Below are 22524 nucleotides of genomic sequence, written 5' to 3'. Positions count from 1 at the left end.
CCAAACATGTTATGCACAGGAGGATCAACTCTCCTAAACCTCTGTTGATTACAGAATCCATTACTAAATGAAAAACATTGGAAAATGGAGAAAGTTCTAAAATGTAAACACTTTCCCAATATATGCACAGGATGGAAAATGGCAAGTCTAAGAAGCTGAAACTAAAGAAACAGATTTTGAAATGTTACATGAATAAGAGATATAGAGCTTGCTATATGACTACTTAGTACTGTCAAAAGATAGTACTGACCACTGCATATTCCAGGATTAAAACCCATAAGTAAATACCTATTGTATCTTTTCCAGCAGATTTTTCAGATCCAGAAAGGTTAACAAGTACCACACCACCAATGCTAGTAAAAAAAGAAGAAATGAAAAACATTGCTTGAACTCAGGAATTTCTTTACAAAAACAGATAAAAGAAAGAGAAAAGCAAATACACAGTTCTATCTTTTAGGCATTTTTAGTTAACCAAAATCCACTTCTAGAAAGTAAAAATGAGTTCTCAACTGCTAAGGCATGATCCCAAATTAAAACCAACCAACCTCACTTTTAACTTCCCAGAACAATGCACTAGGCATTTAATGAAACTGGTTGACAACACTGAATGCCAAAGCTCCTTCTTTTTCATTATTTACACAAAAATAAACCACAAATACACAACAAGAAAATTAGTTCATCTATTTCCAACAGAAATTAATCTGATTTCCTACAGGAGAATGAGACTTGGAAATGGTTCATTATTTGAAGCATAAAAAAAATACTTAATTCAGTTGCTCGGTTCATCTGTGAAATAAGGATTTTTAAAAAGTGATGGGTACCATTTATTGTCACAGATACCACAGGTACAACAAGTATAGCTGTTCTCTCACTGTAGCAGGGAATTTTGGACCAAATCTTCCCTCCCATTATCTTACCTTAAAATAACAGCTAATAATTTGGACAGGGTAAACCGATCTCCACTGTTACTGGGAAAGACTGCAGCTAAGATTAGTGTAAAAAGCCCTGAAAGAGAAATTCAGAGGAGTTTATACAATCAAGTTTTGGCAGTAGTTTGCTCAGAAAACTACACAGCTTCAGAGCTATTACATTTCAAATATATTATTTAAGATACAGATGTAACTGCAGAAGTACACACACAAAAAGCAGGGGAATCATGAAGGTACCCTAAAAACCCTCTGCAAATTCAAAAGGAATTTTCTAAACACACATATATGCCTTTAGGCATCTTCAAATGCACAGGAGAAAATGTTACACAAATCCACTGTAACAATATTTTTATGTTATAAACAGCCTTATAATGCAGACCTGGTGGTGTAAATAAAACTTACCAGAGGTTGATGACAAGATATTAACTATGGCAACTTGGGTATCTGACAGAGCTTCTTGGTATGAGAAATTTGCCAAGAACCACTGGGCAAAAAGAAAAATAATTTTGTTATTATATGGGTAACAACAACAACAAAGCTTAAATTTCTCAGTGCAATAAAATCCTACTTTAAGAAAAAAAAAAAAAACAACAATTATTTAACCAAAAATAAAATTGGAACTATATTTGTAGCTTAAAGAGACTTCTAACTTCTATTGAACTGGAAGGCACATTAGAAGACAGCAGCAAACTTAGAACTGGCTCAAACCAACCACATTCAAGTATGTGTTTAATAAAAAAATAACATCCTTCAGAACTTTAAAATAATTAAAATGACATTATAATAGCTAGTCTGTAGTAACTAAAGGTACTTTCAACTTGTTTCAGAGTGCTTCTCCAAAGATAACTGCACAAAGGCTGCAAAAACTGTCAGTTATGCATGTGACATTAGCCAGCCTAATGAGGTTTTTTTAGAGTACTTAAAACCAGCACACATCTCCACTGCAAAAAACAAGAATCTCTTACATTCAATGCCTAAAAAAATATTTCTTAATTTCTCCATAAAGAAATAAAATGTCGTTTTCTCACTTCTTGATTGAGATCTCATTAATAAGATCTCAGATATATTCTAAGGGAAGTAACCACTCTCTAGTCTTATGTAGAAATATTCATAAAGTCCAAGAAGAAATACATGTACATTTCAGTAGTGTCCATGAACAGAATAAACAGAATTTGTTTGGGACAGGAGGACAGTACCCCAGAAAAAATGACACTACTATTTTCTGGTACATGCATTGGTGGTATTATTATTGTTGATGATAGTAATAATAACAACAACAATGTTTAAAGAGCTCTACTTCCTGAGGAAAAGCCATGATGAGTCCACACTACACAGAATCCACCTGGCAGTATCAGCCAAGGTGCTTCTGGAAAAGGCATTACTGATCTGTCCTCTACATTTTCCTGTCTCAAAAGTCCTGCCACTGGACTCTCTCTCTGCCCCCAGAACTGAGGCATGATGCTGCACCAACATCTACCAGCAGATTCATAATTAAATATTACACATCCATGTCCAGCACAAGGAAGTTTGACTTCTCTTGGTACATTTGTAAAATAAGGTTTCAAGAACACAAGTCACCTCAATACTTATTCACTATTATGATACAAATTTTAAATGCATCTTTACTTAAGTTTTCTGAAAGAATGGAGCACATACCACAAAGCAAAAGAAAAAGCTAATTTTTGCTACTTGGCTTGCAGTGAGTTTTCCTACAGTTTTTAAGATGGATTCCTGCTCCTTCACTGTGGGATATGACATACGTGACAGCTTTGCCTCCAAAGCGTGGCTTGATGGGAGCTGCCTGATCTCCATGATGTTACTGAACCTCACACGAGGCTTTTTGGGAGCTTGAGAGGAGGGAAAAAAAGGAAAACAAAAGGAAAAAAAGAAAAAATATTCATGTTATAATTATTATTAAACTTTTTGATATAATAATACAGTATGCAATTAAACTATGATATTGTAACACACCACTGATTACTGCACAAATAATAGGTTCTTATCCAAATAGAAGATGTGCCATCATGATTTATTAAACTATTATTTTGCTATTCAGGAGGCCACTAATAAGACAGAGCACAATTAATTACTGCTTTCAATCAGAAGTTGTCCACCCACAAAAACCTCACTGCAAAGCACCACCACTGCTCTCTGTCAAAAATTTCAACAAAAGGTAACAACACATTTTTAGATAGGAATTATTCCCTCTTGAAAAACATTATAACATATAAGATTTTCTTTAATTGTCTATTAGCCAAACAGCCAAAACCTGCACACAACTATACCTAGCTGCAAGGACAATGTTTCATTCAGAAGATTAAAGTCCAACAGACCTCATAGCTTAGCAGAGACCATAAAGTCACTTGCCCTTCTGAAATCCACTCTCTATCAATCTTGCAAGCAAGGATCAGGTTCTATTTAGAAGGCTATTTTAGCATCATTAGCCTCCTCTGTAAAGAAAACACTACAGGCAAATATCAGCCTAAACCAATGTGACACAATACCTAATTCCTAAAAAAAACTAAAGGAAAAGCTGCAGCTAGAAGAATTCTGAAGTGAATGGTGCACGTTGCCACAGGAAGCAGAGCCTACCACTGGTTCCTAATGTGTGCCATGTAGCAGGTAAGAGAGCTTCCCTTTGATAAACAGGGACTCTTTTGCTGAGGACTGGCTAACTGGATGTTTTGAAGCCAACCTTTCTACAATGGTCTGGGACAGTTAGGCCTGTTTCAGGTACTATCACAAGATAGTGAGGCTTAAATAAAACCAGAACGCACATAGACTGTTAAAATTCTTACTTTGACTGCTTTGCTCCTGCTCTATAAAGGACAATAGCTTGTTTTTCCAGAGGCTGACTCACTGCTGCTTACAAGCCCAGAAGGAAAGAATCACAAGTACTGAACCCAGTTGGTCCCTTGAGAGAAACATAGGCTGCATCTGTAGTGACCAAGAAAGGTAAACTGAACGACAGGCCTATGTTTTCTCTACCTGAAAGTAAATACATGAGACTGCAATGCATGCAATAAGAGATTTCAGAAAGGAGAAAAAATTTTAAAAATGGGAGAGGGGAAAGGGGAAAGGGGAAGAAAGTCCTGCAACATGACAGCAGTTATACTAAACAAAGAGAAAAGTAACTCCTTCACCAAAGAACTAACATTACAGCATGTCAAAGGTCTTTACTCACTTTTCTCTGCATCACTACTATTACTGCCATTTTTTTCAGTTGGCAAATCATGAAACTTTACAGGAACATATAAAGGTTCACTCTGCAATGAATCAGTACAAGTAAAAATATAGTTAAGCAGGATATTTAAATTATAACCTGTAGAATTTATTTAGTGAATTAGAAAACTAAATAAAGAAAAGCTTGGTAAATAGTAAGAGAACCAGACTTAAAGCAGGTCTGCACACAGTGGACAGACTTGTCAAAATTCATGTGTACAATATACTGTATGTTACACATATTGGTAAAACACAGTACTAAAAGAGAACTGTGCTCTTTAGTGTGTATCCTCATGAACACAAAACTTATGGACATAAAATTCACTCCTATTGACTTAAAATTACAAAGTAAGTCATCAACAACACAGATACTTCATTAGCTATAGCTTCTGTCCAAATTATAAACTATAAGTACAGAAAGTATGTACAAAACTTCATTTTCTTCCCTTATTTATTTCCTTAGACCTAAACACCAACATAAGGCACTTAGAAGTATTTCAAGCAATTAAAACATTTGCTAACAAGTTTTAAGCTACTCGTTTAGATTAAATTAATAAACTGTAAAAGTGAAGTAATGAAAAAGATCTGGTAGCTGGATTTTCATTAGGCTGGTTTAGAATCAGAATTTTGGCAGATGTTTAAATTAATGCAAAATTGTCCAAGTTTCTAGAGTCACATGATCTTAATGAATTGAAAAGGCCAAGAAGATTTTATTTTTAAGTACAGATAGATAAAGTTGAAAATTCCCGAAAAAATTAAGAATACATCTGAAAAAATGTCAGTTAATGTTCAAGTAATTCTGTATAAAATATCCACAGAGTAATCTGCAATACTCAATTGCTTCCCCCACTCTATTACAGAGATGGTACTGAGTTGAATATGTAAAGGTTTCCTCTGTACAAGATAATATTTCTTTGACAAACTACTACAGAAACATTCAAGTAAGTGCCTTATTGAGCTGAGAACCCATGTTTCTTAGAGTAAGCAATACCATTATTTGCAGTACTTACTAGTAATATATAGGCATGTAAGTTACCAATCCCCCTTGACAAAACCTATTACACTTAAAACTGCCATATTTTATAAACTGTAGGTCAAGATAGTTGTGCCACCTTATTGTAAAGCATTGACCTTCATAAATTAAGGCACTTACCAGAGAACTGTTCACAGTGGTATCTGTTGCACAAGCAGCAAAATAACCCTCAGCATCTGCAAACTGATTACAGAAATTTTAATGCAATAAACTACCAGGGTAAAGTTATTAGTAACTGAAATTTTTGAAGGGTAAGGTTTTCTATGACCTTTCCCAAAATTCTGTCACAATTCCCTCTCTCTTCTCAGCCCTCCTCCCCAATACCAAGAGGGCTTCCAAGCTCAGTAAACAATTTCAGTAGTTCCTTGTACCTCTTGAAGAACCCCACTGAACTCAATTATCCAGGTATGAATGCAGGATAAGGGCTCTTAGATACAGAAAACCTGCAAAATTCAGTCTTAGGGACACAATCCCCCCTATATGATTGTGCATTTATTAACAACAAGCTGCTTCTTTCTTTGTTTCACTGAGGCAAAATTCCTTTCCCTCTTCCTTTCTGCACCTTACTAAACCCATATTCTCTGATCTGCAGCTTGCTGTTCTACCATGATGGTACCAAACCCATCAAGCAAAGCCTCTAAATTGGAACAGAACCAAAAAATAAGATGTCAGTGTTTACCCAAACAACCATTGAAATAAAACCATATAAATGGATGTGTTTTCCAGACTAATAAACACAAGACACTTTAAAGGCACTTGCAACAATTACAGAGTTGAATATTTAACTACACCCCTTGAGGGGGAAGGAAGTTTCTAACAGCACATTACAGTCCTTCCTTTTGAAAAGGAAGAATAATGGGATTCCAGTAGCAGTGTCATGAGTGCCACACACAACATGTGACAGATTGGGCACTCTTGCTCATTGCATTCCAGTTCATATTTCATTGCTGTCAGCAAAGAAACTAAGTTCTGTTTACTCCCAAATTATCTTAAGAAGATTCTGAAAAACATCAAATCTAACACATGCCATATTACACATAAGCACTTGGTATGAAAGGCTGATCTAGGAAAAATTATATCAAGGTATCAGCCAACTTTAAACACTCTATGTGTTTAACTCAAGAATTTTAAAAACAATTTTTTTGTTGTTCTCTGTATTTTGTCTTTTCTTTTTGAAAAAAAAAATCACATAAAATTTGTGTAACACTTTAAATATGTTGTGCCTACAATTGTCACTAACAGTGAAGTCTAACATATCCAGGAAATATAAAGTCAGTTTCTTTCACACAAGCTATTTTCTATAAAGACATGTTGATTAACAGCATGTTCTTGGATCACATTTTCTGGTTTTTTTAATGTGAAGATTAGTATCAGGCCAAATGCTTTACTGCTTCCTGAGAGCTGCTGTTCAGCATTTTGAAACACTGGCACAGAACAATTGCTCTTCCCAGCATGTCTTGGAAAAAAAACCCAGTATTTCTGTCATATAAGAACAATTTTAAGTTCTAGCACAAACTATGCCTATGGAATGGGCATCAGAAGGTCACTCATGCATAAAAGCTATAAAAAACAATATTAACAAAAAAATTCTACCACCTTTACTAAATGTAACTTTAAACCCCTCAAAATCCCTCAAATCAGTTAGCAAAGAATTCATAGTTGTGCCAGAGACAAAAAGAGTCAGTGCTAAAAATCAACTGCAAAGTTCAAGTTCTGATTCCACTGGTTACAGATGTTGGGGGAGTTAAAGGGAACCAAGAGACTACAGTGAGTTTCATAAGCTCTTGTAAAGAGGAATTATCCTCTGCAATTGCCCAGGATATAAGGCCAGGCTGCAGGGACCAATGTGGCATGACTCAGTTTATATCTCAAATATGGAACCTTTGCTCTTCCCTAGTCACTATTTTATGACGATTTTTTTCCTGTATAAACTCAGCCAAATATCACAACATCTACAGAATTCTAATACTTACAAAAGCTGCATGCCTTCCACGAAACCCACGAGTACACTGTTGCCTCCATGGCTTCCAAACAATAAATCCCAAGAGGTATAGAACAAACATGGATGTTTTTGCAAATGTACTGAAAAAGGGTTTGTTGTACCTTGTAAAAACATACTGTGGAAAGAAAACAATTGCAGTATCCAAAATTACCAAATAGGCAAGAATTCACAAAATGAATGATCAGGTGTAAATATGCAGTCCAGCACAGTCTAGTTCCCAAAATAACAATTGTGAGTATTGGCATGGATGACCCAAGGAACCAAAAGGCCCTACTTGTTCTGGGGGAACCCTCTCCCCAACTACCTCCAATGCCAACAACTTCTTCTTTTTGTAAGAAACAATGCCACAGAAGGAAAACTACTTATTGTAGCACATTTATATGCTACTGAAGTCAAATAGCACTGAAAATACATTTACATACAAATATTTTCTAAGTTGAAGACCACTTTTATAAGCATACTAATCATAAATTAGAGAAGATTACTTTGGCTAAATACATTTCAGTATCAAGAGTGACTCCACCAACCTGTTCCAAAAAATGTTTTATTAATATCACACGATAAGCACAAACATTTGTATATGCTTAGTTTCAAAACTGATATAGAACATAACTTAATGACAGTTCAGAAAACTGAACTGGAAGTTATTAAAAACTCAATTTCCATTGCTAAAGCTGTGTTTTAAGTCCTAAAACTTAACATGAAATAAGTCCCACGACAGTTTCAATATGGGTAATATATGAACTAGATAAAATTACAGGGTTTAAACTCCAAGACCTGAGTCCTTTCATCCTGGACTTCTGGACATTCTGAACTACAATTCATCACAACACTCAGCCTGCCATGTCACAGCTCATTCACTAATTTTTGGGAACCCTATGGGCATCATTTTAATCAATATGGCAATAATAAAATAAACTTCCTGATGACAGTACAGTTATGAGTTTATGCTGTTCAATTTTTAAGTTGTCAGTAACACTTCTGTCTCAAAAGAAACAGGCACCGAGTTGACTCATCTGTAAGTTTTAGTGGATTCAGGCTGGTGAAATGAGTGATTACCATGTTTGTGCTGCATCTTTCTCATTTATTTTCCCTTTAAAATGTGTGGAACAATACTTACAGAAGTGAGTTCTGAAGAGGCCACCCAGATCACATCAACCAGGAGGAGAATGACAATTCCTAGAGCCATTCGCCTGCGCTGAGCAGATGAGCTGCTCTGGGAGCTCATCCTGTTCATGACAAAAACCCACACCATTTGGAACCTGGGCCAGAGGGACACAGAAATAAACCACAAAAGGTTACACTGACACAAAAAAATAAACACTGGGGGGCAAATGTTTCATAGACATGAACAGGACCTAATATGCAAGGACACACATGGCTGTGTTGTTAAAAAGCAGATCTTTGACAGATCTGGCAAGAAATTAAGAACAACTAGAAAGAAATTTTTGCAAAGTCAAGATTTAATCAACTGCTTTAGCAATGAAGTAAGCAAAAAGTAGGTAAAACACAATATCTTTTTGGAATTTACACTAAAAGTTCTGCAAAATTTGAAACCACTATATTTTGCTAAGTTCAGATACCTGACAGTATAAATTAGATTGATGTGTTGTGACAAATGTCAGAAACATGTTTAAATTTAGAGGCATTCAACAAATATTTCAGAGGACATAGGAAAATATTTGGGCAAATTATAAACCCTTACAACAAGAGGTGATTCAAGAAAAAATAGAATAATTAATTGTAAACTTAAAAAAAGCACACTACACATGCAGCTGAATTTTTAAAAAAATATATAGCTATTTGAAATAGGAAACAATTTCAGTGAAAATCTATCAAAAATCCATTAATGCTACTACAAGGGAATTCAGATTTGTGACACAGCTTTACAGCTGCCCATTGGATGGCCTAAATTTATGGAAGGCCTAAATTTAGTAAAACTTTCAATTATATTACTAAAAAGCTTCAAATACAAGTGACAGAGACTGATGACTCATTCTTGTACTAGAATCCTTAACAAGCTCTCTAATGAATGTCAGATATGTATGTGGTATTTAAGCTTCACTTATTTATGTATATATTTTAAGAACCAATTTATTAAGAGTTCATTAACTACAGATGGCATAGCATACCACAAACTCAAACACCATCTCTGAGAGAAAGCTCAAGGAACTGTTCAAGGAGCTGCTATCATCTCCAGAGAGCAGCTTCTGACTTCCACAGTAAACAGAGGTCACCTGCTTTGCTAACGTGGTTTGATACATTTAAATTGAACTTTGTTTTTTCCACGTGTCAACATACAAATACTTGCTTTCTATTCATTATTTACAAACTATTTATGAAAGAGACAATGCAACAATGTCCTCAGTGAGTGAGGAAGGTACATTACTTTTTTCCAGAGTAGTCTGTTACTCAGATTAACGATTTAAATGCCCAGATATGCACAAGCACATTGGAGATCACAGCACTGTTTTCTGCTTTGACTCACATCTCTATACAGGTTCTGCCATGCTCAAATCTTGACACATTTTCCTCCATTTCTTAAAGGGCTTCTTTCAAAAGAAAAATGAACAGGCAGAGCTCCTTAAGTATAATTATACCACTAGATCTATGCTGATATATTCCATGTGTGGGCATCAGTTCTGGATAATTACTCTGCTTTTCTGATAAAATGGTGAGACTGACAAAAGAAAGCAGAAATCTGTAAGTAGAGAGAGGCAAAGTTATGAAAGACTCAGCAAGGAATTATAGTTTCTACTTGATACAGAATAAAGGAGAAAACATTTGTTCTCAAAGAGAGAGCAAATAAATGTATTATGTTAAACTTGAGGAAACTAACATAAAGGTTTTCATGCTTGAAAGCTTATAAAGGTTTTTTCAATTTTCAGGAATTGGTTTAACAGATTCTACAAATTATACTCTACAAACTTTGCCTCCATTTTATTATGACTAATAGCCTACAAGCCATTACATGGTTATATTATATATACTTAAAAATTGCTTGAGTGTTTTCATAATATGCAGCTAAGGAGGAAATAGAAAGCACTGCAGCCCTCCTCCAGCTCTGAGCTGCAGGCAGCAGGGGAGAGGCAGCTGGGGAGCCAGGAGGCAATGGCAGCAGCCTGACCAACTGGACACATCACATCAGGTGCTGCCTCATGCCTCCAGCTCTGCTGCTCCCAGCACAGGCTGTTCCCAGCACCTGTGTGAGCAGAGACCAGCAAGGATAACACTCACACTCTGCAGCTCTCTCCTCCTGTACTCTGCTTGTCCACACTAGGCCTGAACAAATCCCTTGCTTTAAAATCCCTCAACAGGAGTGAAGCAAAGGATGATGGAACATCCAGCTCTTCTTAGATAAGTGGTTACACAAAGTTATTCACAGTCTATGTACATTTTACACCATTCCTTCTGTATCTTTGATAAGTAGATGTTAAAATTCTAAATAAAGAGCCCATAATTATGCCTTGGAAGTTGATTTCTTTTTTTATGTTGAAGTAAGAGCAGCTATTACTTTCTCATCTGACTACCAAGTATCTGTTTAACAGTTCTGTGTGCCTAATATAGCCTTTGCTTGATCCTTCCCTAACAAGGCAAAAATCTTAACGAGGAAAGGTGACTACAAAGTGCAGCATGAGCACCTTCAAGCAAATAGTTGACTAAAAATGTTACCAAGCAGCAATACTAAAATGCCTGTAAAGTTCAGCAAAAATTCAACAGCCTATTGAAATACTAAGTTTTAGGACAGAATTAAAACACTGTCACACAAAAAGCAAAAATGCAAAGACAAATTGAAACTACTATTTTGGGAAGTTTTTGACAGACACATGGTGCCACATAGCAACAGTATTCATGAACTCGCAATGAAATACAATTCCACACTTCTATGTTTGGCTTCGGTACTTTGAGGGTAATAAGCTCTGATAGAAATGAACACACAAGAACAAGACTTTTGTCATATTACCTTCCACAATAACTGCAAAAAAGAAACAAAAGTGGTGACTAACAAACTTCACACTTCATGTCAAAGTGAAGAGAGTCTCCTAAAAACGAAAACAAAAAAAACCAAAGTGTGAAACATCATGTGCATAGAAATATTAAGCATTTATCTTTGCAAAATACTGTCTAAAATTTCAAGTTCCACAAGTGTCTTCTGCAGCTTAAGTCCTAAATGTTGGGGACATACAGATCTAGAACCTTAAGGAATGGTCTGCATCTAAAATTCCAGCAGGGCAACCCTGAATTGCAAGAAAAGAGGATCCTCACCTAATTTTGATATTAAAAAAAACACAATCCCTTCCTTATTAATTGACTATAGAAGGTTCACATGAGGAACAAGAACCTGATGATGTTCAGTTCTGATTTTCTAAGCTATGCAGAGAAAGGCACTATTTCTTAAGTGTACATTCCTCAGCAAAGAATTTAAACATTAGAACTAGGAAGGTAATGGAAGGACATATAGGCTTGTTGGCCTTAAAATAATCTAGAAAGATAAGGCACCTCCATGTTATGTCTTGTGAAAGCCCAGTATCTTTCCTTAAATGGATACAGCATTATTATTGTATTAAAACAAAACATCATCTTACATAAAACTTTTTTTTTTAATTTTTAAACTCAGATCCTATAAATACATTCAATAAAATTCACTTTAAAACTGTTATATAGGAAAAGAAAGATTATACAAAATAGAGATGTAAGTTTTTTGCCTGAAAGTGCTGGAATTTTTATTATCATTATTATTAATGTGAAGTTAAGCTCTGTTTTAGGGATATTCTGAATCAATAGGAGTCACACACTATGCTAAGAAGTCTCAAATTAGTGTCCTAAAGAGAAGTAGCAGCAAGGGCAGAATTAAATGCTTACCCAAAAAATGCTTTTCACCCATTAGATTAAGAGGTAACACAAGCCCACAGCTCAGCCCCCACTGAAATCAACACACCCAGCAAGTTTAAACCTTTTCCACAGTTTACCAAATGATCATAACTGCTTCAAAGAAACCAACAAACTGGAAGATGCATTTTTTATTACAAAAGCATGGGACAAAGACAATACTCACTATAGATATTGAACATCAAGGCAATTAGTCACAAAATTACAGAATATTTTGGGTTGGAAGGGACCAACTCTTAAGTGAGTGGCCCAGGGATTGAAGCCACCACCTTGGCATTGTTATTGTAGGCCTTACCCTAACAGAACATTTAATTTATCAAGTGTACAAAGTTATGATAAATTTAAGCCATCAGAAAACAAAGAAACTGAAATAAAAATTTTGGTTTAAAAGTAAATATCATATTCTACTCTATCAATAGAGCAGAAACTCAGAATGTTTGCCCTTTGTTTCCATTATTAGGAAATAAACATGCTTTCCACATAGTGTAACTTTAAACATACCAGCTGAAATCTGACATTTAAAGGAATATTCATTTAAAAGACATTTCTTAATATCATTATAATTTTTAGCAAACAGCATCGAGACCTTTTAAAGTATTTTTTAATTTATTTACCATTCCAACAGTCTTAGAGTTGGTGCTATCATCTTGCAGAACCATTTTCCAGCCAGTTACATGAAGATCTTCTGAAAAATAAACATTAAAAATTTTCTTGTCATGACACTATACTTTGATTTTAAAATGCTGCTGTACCCTAGATCATGCAAGAAGAGTCACCACTTCAATTTATGATATCAAAAAGGTATAAAAAGCAGTCTCATGGTGTAGCCTACAGTGTGTGCTCACACAGCTGACTGCACTAAAGCCAACAGGCTCAGCAACCTGCCCAACTCCCCTCTCCTGAACATACAACAAGCAGCTTCTGAAGGCAGGAATAAATGTTTCTTTGTGCAGATTATTTTCACATTAAAAGTTCCACCTAAAAATAGAAAATCACATGAAATTCACAAACTTCACAAACTGCACTGACAATTAGGGAAGAGAATGTTATAGGCCAAAGAATTGCCAAATCATTGCAAAACAGAAGTGTTGCTGTTCCAGGAGAAAACACACAGCCTGTCTCTCCCCTCTGCCACCAAAAAACAGAAAAAAAGGACATAACATGAATGCCAAAAGACAGAACAGCATCTCAGTCACAAGACATGGTGCAAACAAGTTAGCTGGAAATTCTTCCTTGTATTTACTCAAGATTATTTCATATACTATTTGAAAGACAACATATCAAGATAAAGCTTGCAAGCAAAATAAATGGGTTTAGTTTTTCCAGTTATACCAGCTGCTCCAACAATACAAGTTCTGGGATACAACCTCCTCCCCCTTTTAACATGTTCTGTCATCAGGTGATTCTTGTTCCATACTGGATTTTTTTTGAGATAAGAGAAGCAGAGACACTGCTTTCACTTTAACCAGAAAAAAACCAAAATTGAAAGTAAAACAATTTACATTTATATGTCAAAATCTGTAAGCATATATTAAAGCAACATTAATCTAATACAATTCTAACATCCACTCAACCTCCAAAGGGTACCATGAGATGAGAGCAAAGGCAAAGAATATTCAGAGGAGATGGAAAAATGAGTCTTATGAAACATGACTATTACATTCACTGCAGCACTGTCATTTTTACTCAAAGAAAGTTTCCTGTAGGATCTCAGAATATAGTGAAGTAAAAGATCCCAAAGAGCAACCAAGTTTTTAATGCCAGTACTGAGTTCTGCAAGTAGAGATCACTGCTCCCATCTGCATAGGAAGTTACACAAGACCAAAGTCAGCACAGAAAACACATTAATTTTATTACCAAAGTAGGAGCTTAATCAAAGATATGTTTTAGGAGTCTGGAGGTATGTAACAGTCGTGCTATCAAACTGTCATGGCACAGCTGGATCTGGGTGTCCATGGAATGAAAAGAACATGAATGCTTGAATGTTTTCACCAATGAAATGAAAGCTCCCTATTCTGCACTTACTGAAAATTCATGAAACAACACTTCAAACAACTTTTCCTATGCAGAACTAGTAGTGTAGAATATTAATCTGTTTTATACCTCAGAGGCCTTACCAGCTACCAGCCTAACCAAGCACACAGCTCTCAGAAATTCCTGCAGCACCCCCAGCAAGGCTGTGACCCTGCTGGACTTGAAGTCTGACTGCAATGAGTTAGAAATACACAAGTTTCAGGTCTGCAGAGTGAAAACTGACAAGCAGAACAGACACTGACCTCCTTGTTATTCTTGTCCAGCAACATTAGGAGGAAAAAACTCCTGTCAAGCTGCCAAGGCCTCTCTAAGCTTCACCACGTACAGAGCAACCTCTCAGCCACCAGTAGCTCCACATTTAACATTAGCTAAGGATTACAAATGACATCCATTTCACATGCTGCAGATCTAATCTTGTCTAGTGCAAGGACTAAACATATCGTGCTTTGTCACAGGATATACAGACACAGATCCCTGATAAGAACCAGCAGGGCAGCTTTCAGAGACACGCTGGCAGCTGGAAGCTGAGCCTTCCAGGCAAGGCAGAAATTGGCGAAATTACCGCACTCAGAGTGAATGGAGGGCTCCTTCCTGCCCACAGATATCTTTGGGGAAAAGTAGCAGGAACACAGAGAAGGAAATGAGCAAGTCTTCTTAATGCGCTCAGAGAAAAGTGGATGCCTAAGAAAAAAGGATATATGGCTCAAGCCCTGGTGATCTAGGGGGAGAAAGAATGAGTGTGCTGCACTCGCACCTAGAACACTGAAAACTGCGGGGGGAAAGGAAAGGGAGCCTCAGCCCAAACAGGGGAAGCACGTACCCCTCACACCCAGCGAGGCAGGAGAGCATGCCAGCTCAGGATCACTGAATCAATGAGGCTGGAAAAGAGCTCTGATATCATCGAATCCAACCCAGGACCAAACATCACGCTGTCAACCAGACCATGGCACAGGCTTTCCTTAAACACCTCCAGGGATGGCAACTCCACCAGCTCCCTGGCCAGCCCATTCCATCGTTTAATCATCCCTTTCGTAAAGGAACTCTTCCAAATGTCCAACCTGGCGCAGTTTAACAGAGTCCCCTTGTCCTGTCACTGCTGCCTGGGAGCTCGACCCCCACCTGGCTCCTGCCAGGGAGCCGTGCAGAGCAATAAGGTCTCCCCAAAGCCTCCTTTACTCCAGGCTAAACTCCCTCAGACACTGCTGGCAGGACGTGTGCTCACACCCTTTTCAGCCCCGCGGCCCTTCTCCGGACACGCTCCAGCGCCTGGACTCTTTCCTGGAGCAGGGCACGGAGCAGGACACGGCACCCGAGGCGCGGCCTCGCCCTGCCGAGCCCAGGGGCGCAGTCACTGCCCGGTCACGGCTGGACGGGCTCGCTCCGGGGAGAGCGGAGCCCCACGAACAGACACACACAGACACACACAGACACACACACACAGCGCTCTGCGGGACGGGGCCGAGGGGCGGCGGCACACGGGCACCGCACCCCCGGGAACAAAGTTCCCTCCCGGGCCCGGCCCCGCTCAGCGCTGCGGGGCCTCTCGCCCGCGCCACCCCGGCAGCGCCGGGACCCGCCCGTTCCCGGCCCCGCTGCCGGTACCTGAGGCCGCGCCGGGCCCGGCGCCCCCCGCGCTCCGTCCGGCGGCGGCACCGCCCGCCCGCCCGTGCCGGACAGCCGCAATCCATCGCCGAGCCCGCGAGCGGCCGCCCCGCCCGCGCCGGGCCCATCGAGCCGCTCGGCCCGCGGCTCCACAGCCCTGCGCTGTGCCCGCCCCGCGCCCGGAGCGGGAGGGGCGGCGGGGACACCCTGTCACCAGCACTGTCACCAGCACCGTCACCGTCACTGTCACCATCACCATCCATATCCCTGTCCCCATCACTGTCACCGTCACTGTCACCATCACCGTCACCATGACCATCCATATCCCTGTCCCCATCACTGTCACCATCACCATGACCATCCATATCCCTGTCCCCATCACTGTCACCATAACCAACCCCGCCTCCATCCCCATCCCTATCCCCTATCACCGTCGCCATCCCTAACCCCATCCGCGTACCCGTCCCCATCCCCAATTCCATTGCCACCACCGACCCCCTTCCTATCAGCGTTCCCTTCACCGTTCCCATCCCGTTCCCATCCCGTCTGCAGCCCAGGCTGCGCTGCCGTGCCCGCTCCGCTCCGCGTCCCGCGGGAAGCCCCGCGCTGGGCACGGCTCCGGGGCCGCTCCCGGCTCCTGCCCGGGGGAACGGGGGCGAGGAGGGAGCGCTCCGCAGGGCGGGGAAGAGCCGGAGCGGGCTGCTAGCCCCGGGCTCCCGCTGGTCCCGGGCAGCTCCGCCTCGGCTCCCGGGAGCGCCGCTGGCAGCGGGAGCAGCGCCCGCTGCTCCACAGGGATCCACCTCTCCAACGAGGGAATGGCAGAACAGCTCTGGCGGAGCAGAGCCTGCTCCGGAGACACGGGCGTTTATACAGGCTCTTCCAAAACTGTAAGATAAACAACTAAAAAAAAATTTTAAAAAACCATATAAATATATATATATATATATATATATATATATATATATATATATATATATATAGGAACAGAGAAGGGATCACGGAATGAAGAACTAGAGATGGAGAAGTGGGATGGAGCTTGAAACTGGTCTGTCAAAAAAAAAAAAAAAAAAAGGGAAGAAGAAAAACCAAAGTTTGCAAGACCATGAACATGAAGACCATGAGAAATGTCCTGAAATTGCCGTGAGGTGGTGGAAGCTTAGTTTCATTGTTACCATAGTCTTAACGCTCTGTGATACAAAATCTCACAGGACCTGAAAGTCGTGGCAACTAATTAAACTTTTAAAATAGATGTCTGCTTCCCTATCAACGTACTTTCAAGATCATGAAAAAGTGATGTTGCATAGACATGCAAGCTAAATGAAAGCAAAATTTTGAGATGTATATGTTAGTGACTAACAAGCTGTGAAAGGAAATACTTGACAAAGTCTATAAAAAATATTGAATAAAATGAACTATCATAAGCTTAGATGAAATTGTAAAATCAGATTCTGGTCGTGTTTGGTTTGGTTTTGTAGTCAATGTTAGTACTCTCTGCAGTCATTGTTGATTAATATCTAAGGATTAAGCTCAACATCAGCCTAAAGATAATCAGGTGTATGTCACATCTTGCAGATTATTCAGTAATTGCCTGTTAACAGAAATAAAGCTTTTTGCAAAATTTAGCTACTGCAAATTTTGGAAAGTTTACAGCAAAAACTGCTAGGAAACAATAGTAAGCAATGTATACACATGAATAAAAAGGTGTTTAATTGTTATTAGGTGATACATATGATATAGCTGTGAAGCTATTTTAAATACTACTCACACTAACAAACTGTTGAAATCAAACATGATATTTTACCCTTCCTATAGGTTAATGATTGGAAACATCCATTCCCACTCATAAAAAAAATGTGATATCATTATATATCTGGGTGAGTTTTGCTGTTGGGCTTGACTTATTTCCTGTTGATAAACAAAAATTACTTCTCAAAAAAAATTTAAAAAAAAAAACAAACAAACAAACCAAAAACTTGAAGAACTTTTAGTATGAAACTGGTCTGGGTTTTTTTTTTTGTTTGTTTGTTTGTTTTTGTTTTTTTTTTTGTTTTTGTTTTTGTTTTTTTTGTTTTTGTTTGTTTTTTAGCCTGAATTTCTTAATCCAGCTGTGTTTTAATTTGCATATAGTAGCACTAAGAGACATCCAACAAGTCTGATGCCCCATAAAACTGGTTGTTAGAAGTAGTAAGATACAATCCCTACTCTGATGCATTTATACTATAAATGGCACAAGGACATGCAGTGAATTATTCTCTTAGTTCAAACTGTCCTTTTTTTATATACTCTGAGTATACATTATAAATACAGTATTGATTTGTAGTTGTTCTGGCCTCACTATCTCTATTGGCTTTCAGCCAAAATTGCCAAAATGTGCAATATGATGCTTTTACATGAAATTGTGACTTTACAGCTTTGTAAAGAGTTTTTACGTAATGTAAACAGAATTTCTGAGACAAAGCTTCAGGAAAATAGCAGTCCTCTTGAAATGGTGCATTCTGTGGAATTCAGCGTTGAAAAATACATAAAATGTAACTGAAAAAAATGTGTGTGCATCTCACAGCATTTAATTTTCTTGGGTGTAGCAGATCTTTGTTTAATATTTATACAGAGACTCAGTAAACTTACATGGCTTATCCAAGGTCAGTCAGTTCATCAGCAGCAGAACCTGGAGAGAAAAATCAAAGGGCTATGACTACAGTACACTGACAGAGAAACTGCATGTAATATTTTCTATAGCTAATAGTGTCTTTATTAAATAATGCATTGAAAAATATTATGCATAATTTATATTAAAATAGGGTGAATGTTTTACATTAAAAAAAAAAAATGCATTTGAACAGGGATAATAAATAAGGCAGCAGGGAAGGTTGAGATTCCCAGGCTCTTTTGTCTTATCTGGCCAGGCATTGACAGAAAAGCTCAGCTTGGTTTGCTGCCCCTGGAAAATGCTTTCCAGTGATCGGCAGCAGTGATGACAAAATACCTGTGATATGCAGATTTTCTCTCTTTTAATGCTTTAGTCTCCTTTGACAGTGGAAAGCACATGAAATCCCACCTGAATTAAGACCAGCTTCCTAGGTGCAGCTCCACGTGCTCCTCTCATGTTTATGAGTTTTCTTCTTTAGGAGTCAATGCAGCAGTTTGCACTCAATATGGCAACAGGGTTAAGTCCACCTTGTTAAGGTTCTGAGTGTAAGCATTTTGATCAGGGCAGGCAAACAGGAGGGGACTGTTGTCCTTCAGGTGGAGTGCCAAGATTTCTTCATCACAGGATGAGGCACCTCACAGCATACACTGTGTTTCCTGGGGCATTTTGAGATAAGCAGTTCAACATTGTCAGAAGTCCAGAAGTTTGTAGCTATTACACTTAAAAACATCACAAGGCTTCTCTATTTTTAGCTCTTGATTAAGTAATTTGCTTCCTATTGTAAAAGTTCCCATGATGGTCTTGTGTCTTCTCTGAAAGAAACTATTATGAGAATGATTTCATTTTTGTTTTCGACTGTGCCTTTTTCAGGAATTAGATTTTAGTAAACACATGTGATAAAACAATATGTATCTTGAAAATATACACATACTGCATATTTATTTTTCTTGCTGTAAATATTTTAGTTACATGCATAGCATTTTAGTAGGCAAAACAAAATTATATCTAGTTCCCAGCAGCACTGTAATATTTTCATAAGATAAAACATCCACAAAACATGCAAACCTTCTAAATCGTACTTATCAAGAAAATTTGAATTTAGCACTTGCTCATATACATTCTACTTACAAGAACATAAAAGCTGATTTGGAAGAAATAGATCAGATCCCAAGAATGAAATTTAATACTCTGTTGGTCTCATAATAGAGCTCTCTGGATGAATTGAACCTACTTACTTTAGAGAAATGCTTCCTTCAAAAGGATTTGGAACAGATCTTTGATGAACAAGACATTCATGTTGGTGAACAAGGCAAAGCAGCAGAATAAACTGTATTAAAAATTCAAACTGACAAAGTCAGTTTTGATCATCTTCTGTTCTCCTCAGGGAAAGGATACAGTCTGAGGGTTCAGGAGCAGACTTGGTGTAGGGTGCATGACAGTGGGGTGCTCCCCTGTCCTCTTGGGTTAGATCAAAAGTCCATCTAGCTCAGAATCCCAATGTCTCCCTAATGTCTCATAATGGATGCCTGGGAAAATGGTGTTGGAAACAAGGGAGTTTTTCCATGGTGCATCCTTCTAGATTTTAGAAATAAATGGGTACCAGCATCCTTATCTGGAAGGATGTAATTCAGCCAATGCATTCAAAAGCTCTTGATGAACCCATGAATTTGGCTAATCCCTTTTGTGAACCCAGTAATGCAAGGGCACTTATGGATTTATTGAGGCAGAGTCTTGTGACATAACAGAAAATGTTTTACTTGGGTTTAGGCCACTGGATAATGATCTTGTCACACAACTTGTAATCCTTGTTCCACTCCACCTTCTTTGCATTATTTGGGTTTTAACTGTCTTATATTTGCCCCCAACTGTCCTTGAGGTGTTCTCACATACTGAGCCTTGCTTGGCAAAAAGCCTCTTGTGACTGAGGGAATGATTTTATTGCTCAATTATCCCCACTGCCTTCCTCTCCTCTTGGTCCAATTCTTGGGAGACTGAAATGAAAACATTCATAAGAATACATAAAATATAATTAGACTGTTAAAGTTACAATTTCCATTCTATTTTCAGTCCCTTTTTTTGTGTATTTACAAACATTTTGTGGTTTTGACCCTTGCTGAGCTATCACATGGCTGTTTTCTTAAATGTTTTACCTGATGAAAAAGCTCTAAAATCTTAGTGCTTAAAAATGTATTATTTTGAACAAAATCTATGCTGACCACTATGAGAACTACTGATACTTACAGGAAAAATGCTACTCTGCAAGTATAATAGAAGAAAAACCACAAATATTTTTGTGATGTAATTTTATATCAACTATTACTTTTAATAGCTGTAGAAAATTAATTGGAACTGAAAGCTTTTTCTGCTTCCTACTGAACATTACTTGCAAATATTAGCTAGTAATGAAATTACAGATGAGTAAAACAACTCTGGGGAACTTGTCACCACTTACTTCAGTCTCTTTACTCTGCTGATTTATAATAGGAAAGAAAACAGGAAGCTTAATTGGCAATAAGATTTCCCTGACTGAAAATTCCTAAATTGCTATCAGTCAATTATTTTCAGTAGATGAGTTGTGATCATTAATTGTTTTTAAAAAGACAATTTTAAAAACCATTTGAAAACCTATTCAAGCAAACCAAAAAGTAAATGGAAAGTAAACCTTTTGGAAGTGTCCTGAATTACAGAATTACCATGCCATTGAGATAAATCATGGGTAGGAGTGGACTGCATGTATAGCCTTCATGCATGTTGGCAACCAAAGAGCCATTTGAACACCAGAAATGCATGTGTGAGCATGAATACCTGTCCTGCTGGAGATGTGATCCAAAAACACCAAACAGGCTCTAACAGAGAGCCAAAAGTGAATTTTATATGTATATTGAATATCCCCATTAAAGTAACTCTCCTAAAGTTCAGGTCAAGCAATTCTCTCAACACAAGTCTAATTAGATGGAAGTGCTGATAATCTGACCCTTCCTCTTCAGAACACAGAACAGATTTTTACATTTGTGCTTTTGCACATTCCTGGGTGAATAATCACAATGATTCATGGAGGCACATTGCAACATAAGGTGGTTTTCAAAGGGAATGCAAGCTTTGCCCAATATGGCAGTAGGAACTGATCCCTTGCTGGGAATGCATAATGCTCCAGAGAAGGAGGGGATTCTCCTCAGAAGGGCCTAAAGCAAAGGAATGAAAGTCCCACATTGATTCTTACCCCATTAGCAAGGGACACCTCCTGTGTATGCGTGGGTTCTAGAGAGAGAGCACACAAATGGATTAAACTGGCAGCTGTTCTGCAGGGAAATACAGGAGGTAAAGTTCTGTTTCTCACATCTTCTAATTTTAACACCACTGGTCTTCTCAATTCAGATGCTCTTAAACTGCACCAAAAATGAAATTTTATCAGGTGAGGAATTGCATGGACAGAGCATGGTTTGAGGCTTTGCTGGTGCATTATTTTTAGATCAAAAGGTTTCAAAGTGTATTGTTCATAAAGGTCAAGTCTGTTGGCTTGTTAGGATGGCACAACAAATTGAACAGGCATGTAGTGCTTCAAATAGAGACTTTAATGCCCCTATTCTCACAGTAAGGGCTAACATAATTATTGTAATCTGTTTGTCTAGAAGATTTTGTCCAATTTATATATTCATTAGCATAATTGACTGGAGTGTTTGCTTTCCATACTGTTTTTTAAAGCAGCAGAGTGAGAGAAATGCTTGGATACAATGTGTTAGTTTTGATATATTTTTGACACTGGACATGTGGAGACCACATCATTAAAAAACTGGCTGTGGCCTTCTTCAGAGATATCCACATGGTCCTTACAGTGTCAGATACAGCTGTGTAGAGCTGCAAATCAGCTTTTATACATTCTGGTGATTTAGTAAGGTATTATTTCAGGAAAATTTCCTACAGTCTTTGAGTATGACAAGCAAGGAACCCCATCTTTACAGAAATGAGATTACAGTTGCTTTATATATTACCCAAAAGATAGAATAACCCTGTATAGAGGCACCTAGGATTCAGAAACAGTGCTTTGAAATTGTTTCTATTCTGTATGCAAGCAGCATTTTCACTAGAAATAGATTGAGTTATACACTTCCTGAAGAACACAGTCTTTTTAAAGTGTTCTACTGCTGACTAACCTAAGTAGTATTGT

General features: G+C 38.2%; 1 protein-coding gene across 3 annotated transcripts in view; it reads right to left on the bottom strand.

The window, feature by feature from the left end:
• SLC35F5 (solute carrier family 35 member F5) overlaps window positions 1-15803 on the bottom strand; it is a 29546-nt gene extending 13743 nt beyond the window's left edge. Inside the window, exons 1-11 of one of the 3 annotated variants that reach the window (XM_056496138.1) lie at window positions 15713-15803; window positions 12691-12761; window positions 11151-11229; window positions 8307-8448; window positions 7158-7301; window positions 5305-5367; window positions 4114-4195; window positions 2586-2776; window positions 1332-1413; window positions 918-1005; window positions 289-353 (exon numbers count right to left, since the gene is read on the bottom strand). In XM_056496138.1, coding sequence (XP_056352113.1) covers window positions 289-353; window positions 918-1005; window positions 1332-1413; window positions 2586-2776; window positions 4114-4195; window positions 5305-5367; window positions 7158-7301; window positions 8307-8441 — 850 coding nt within the window. In that variant the 5' untranslated portion in view covers window positions 8442-8448; window positions 11151-11229; window positions 12691-12761; window positions 15713-15803. Of the gene's footprint in view, window positions 1-288; window positions 354-917; window positions 1006-1331; window positions 1414-2585; window positions 2777-4113; window positions 4196-5304; window positions 5368-7157; window positions 7302-8306; window positions 8449-11150; window positions 11230-12690; window positions 14331-14672; window positions 14753-15712 lie in introns of those variants that run through there. The other 2 variants (XM_056496139.1, XM_056496140.1) reach the window with 2 other exon arrangements.
• Window positions 15804-22524: the final 6721 nt, after the last annotated feature.

This window comes from Oenanthe melanoleuca, chromosome 7, assembly GCF_029582105.1.
Source record: "Oenanthe melanoleuca isolate GR-GAL-2019-014 chromosome 7, OMel1.0, whole genome shotgun sequence".
NCBI classification, from domain to species: domain Eukaryota; kingdom Metazoa; phylum Chordata; class Aves; order Passeriformes; family Muscicapidae; genus Oenanthe; species Oenanthe melanoleuca.
The sequence above is the reverse complement of the archived record's forward strand: the minus strand, read 5'-3'. Positions and strand labels throughout refer to the sequence as shown.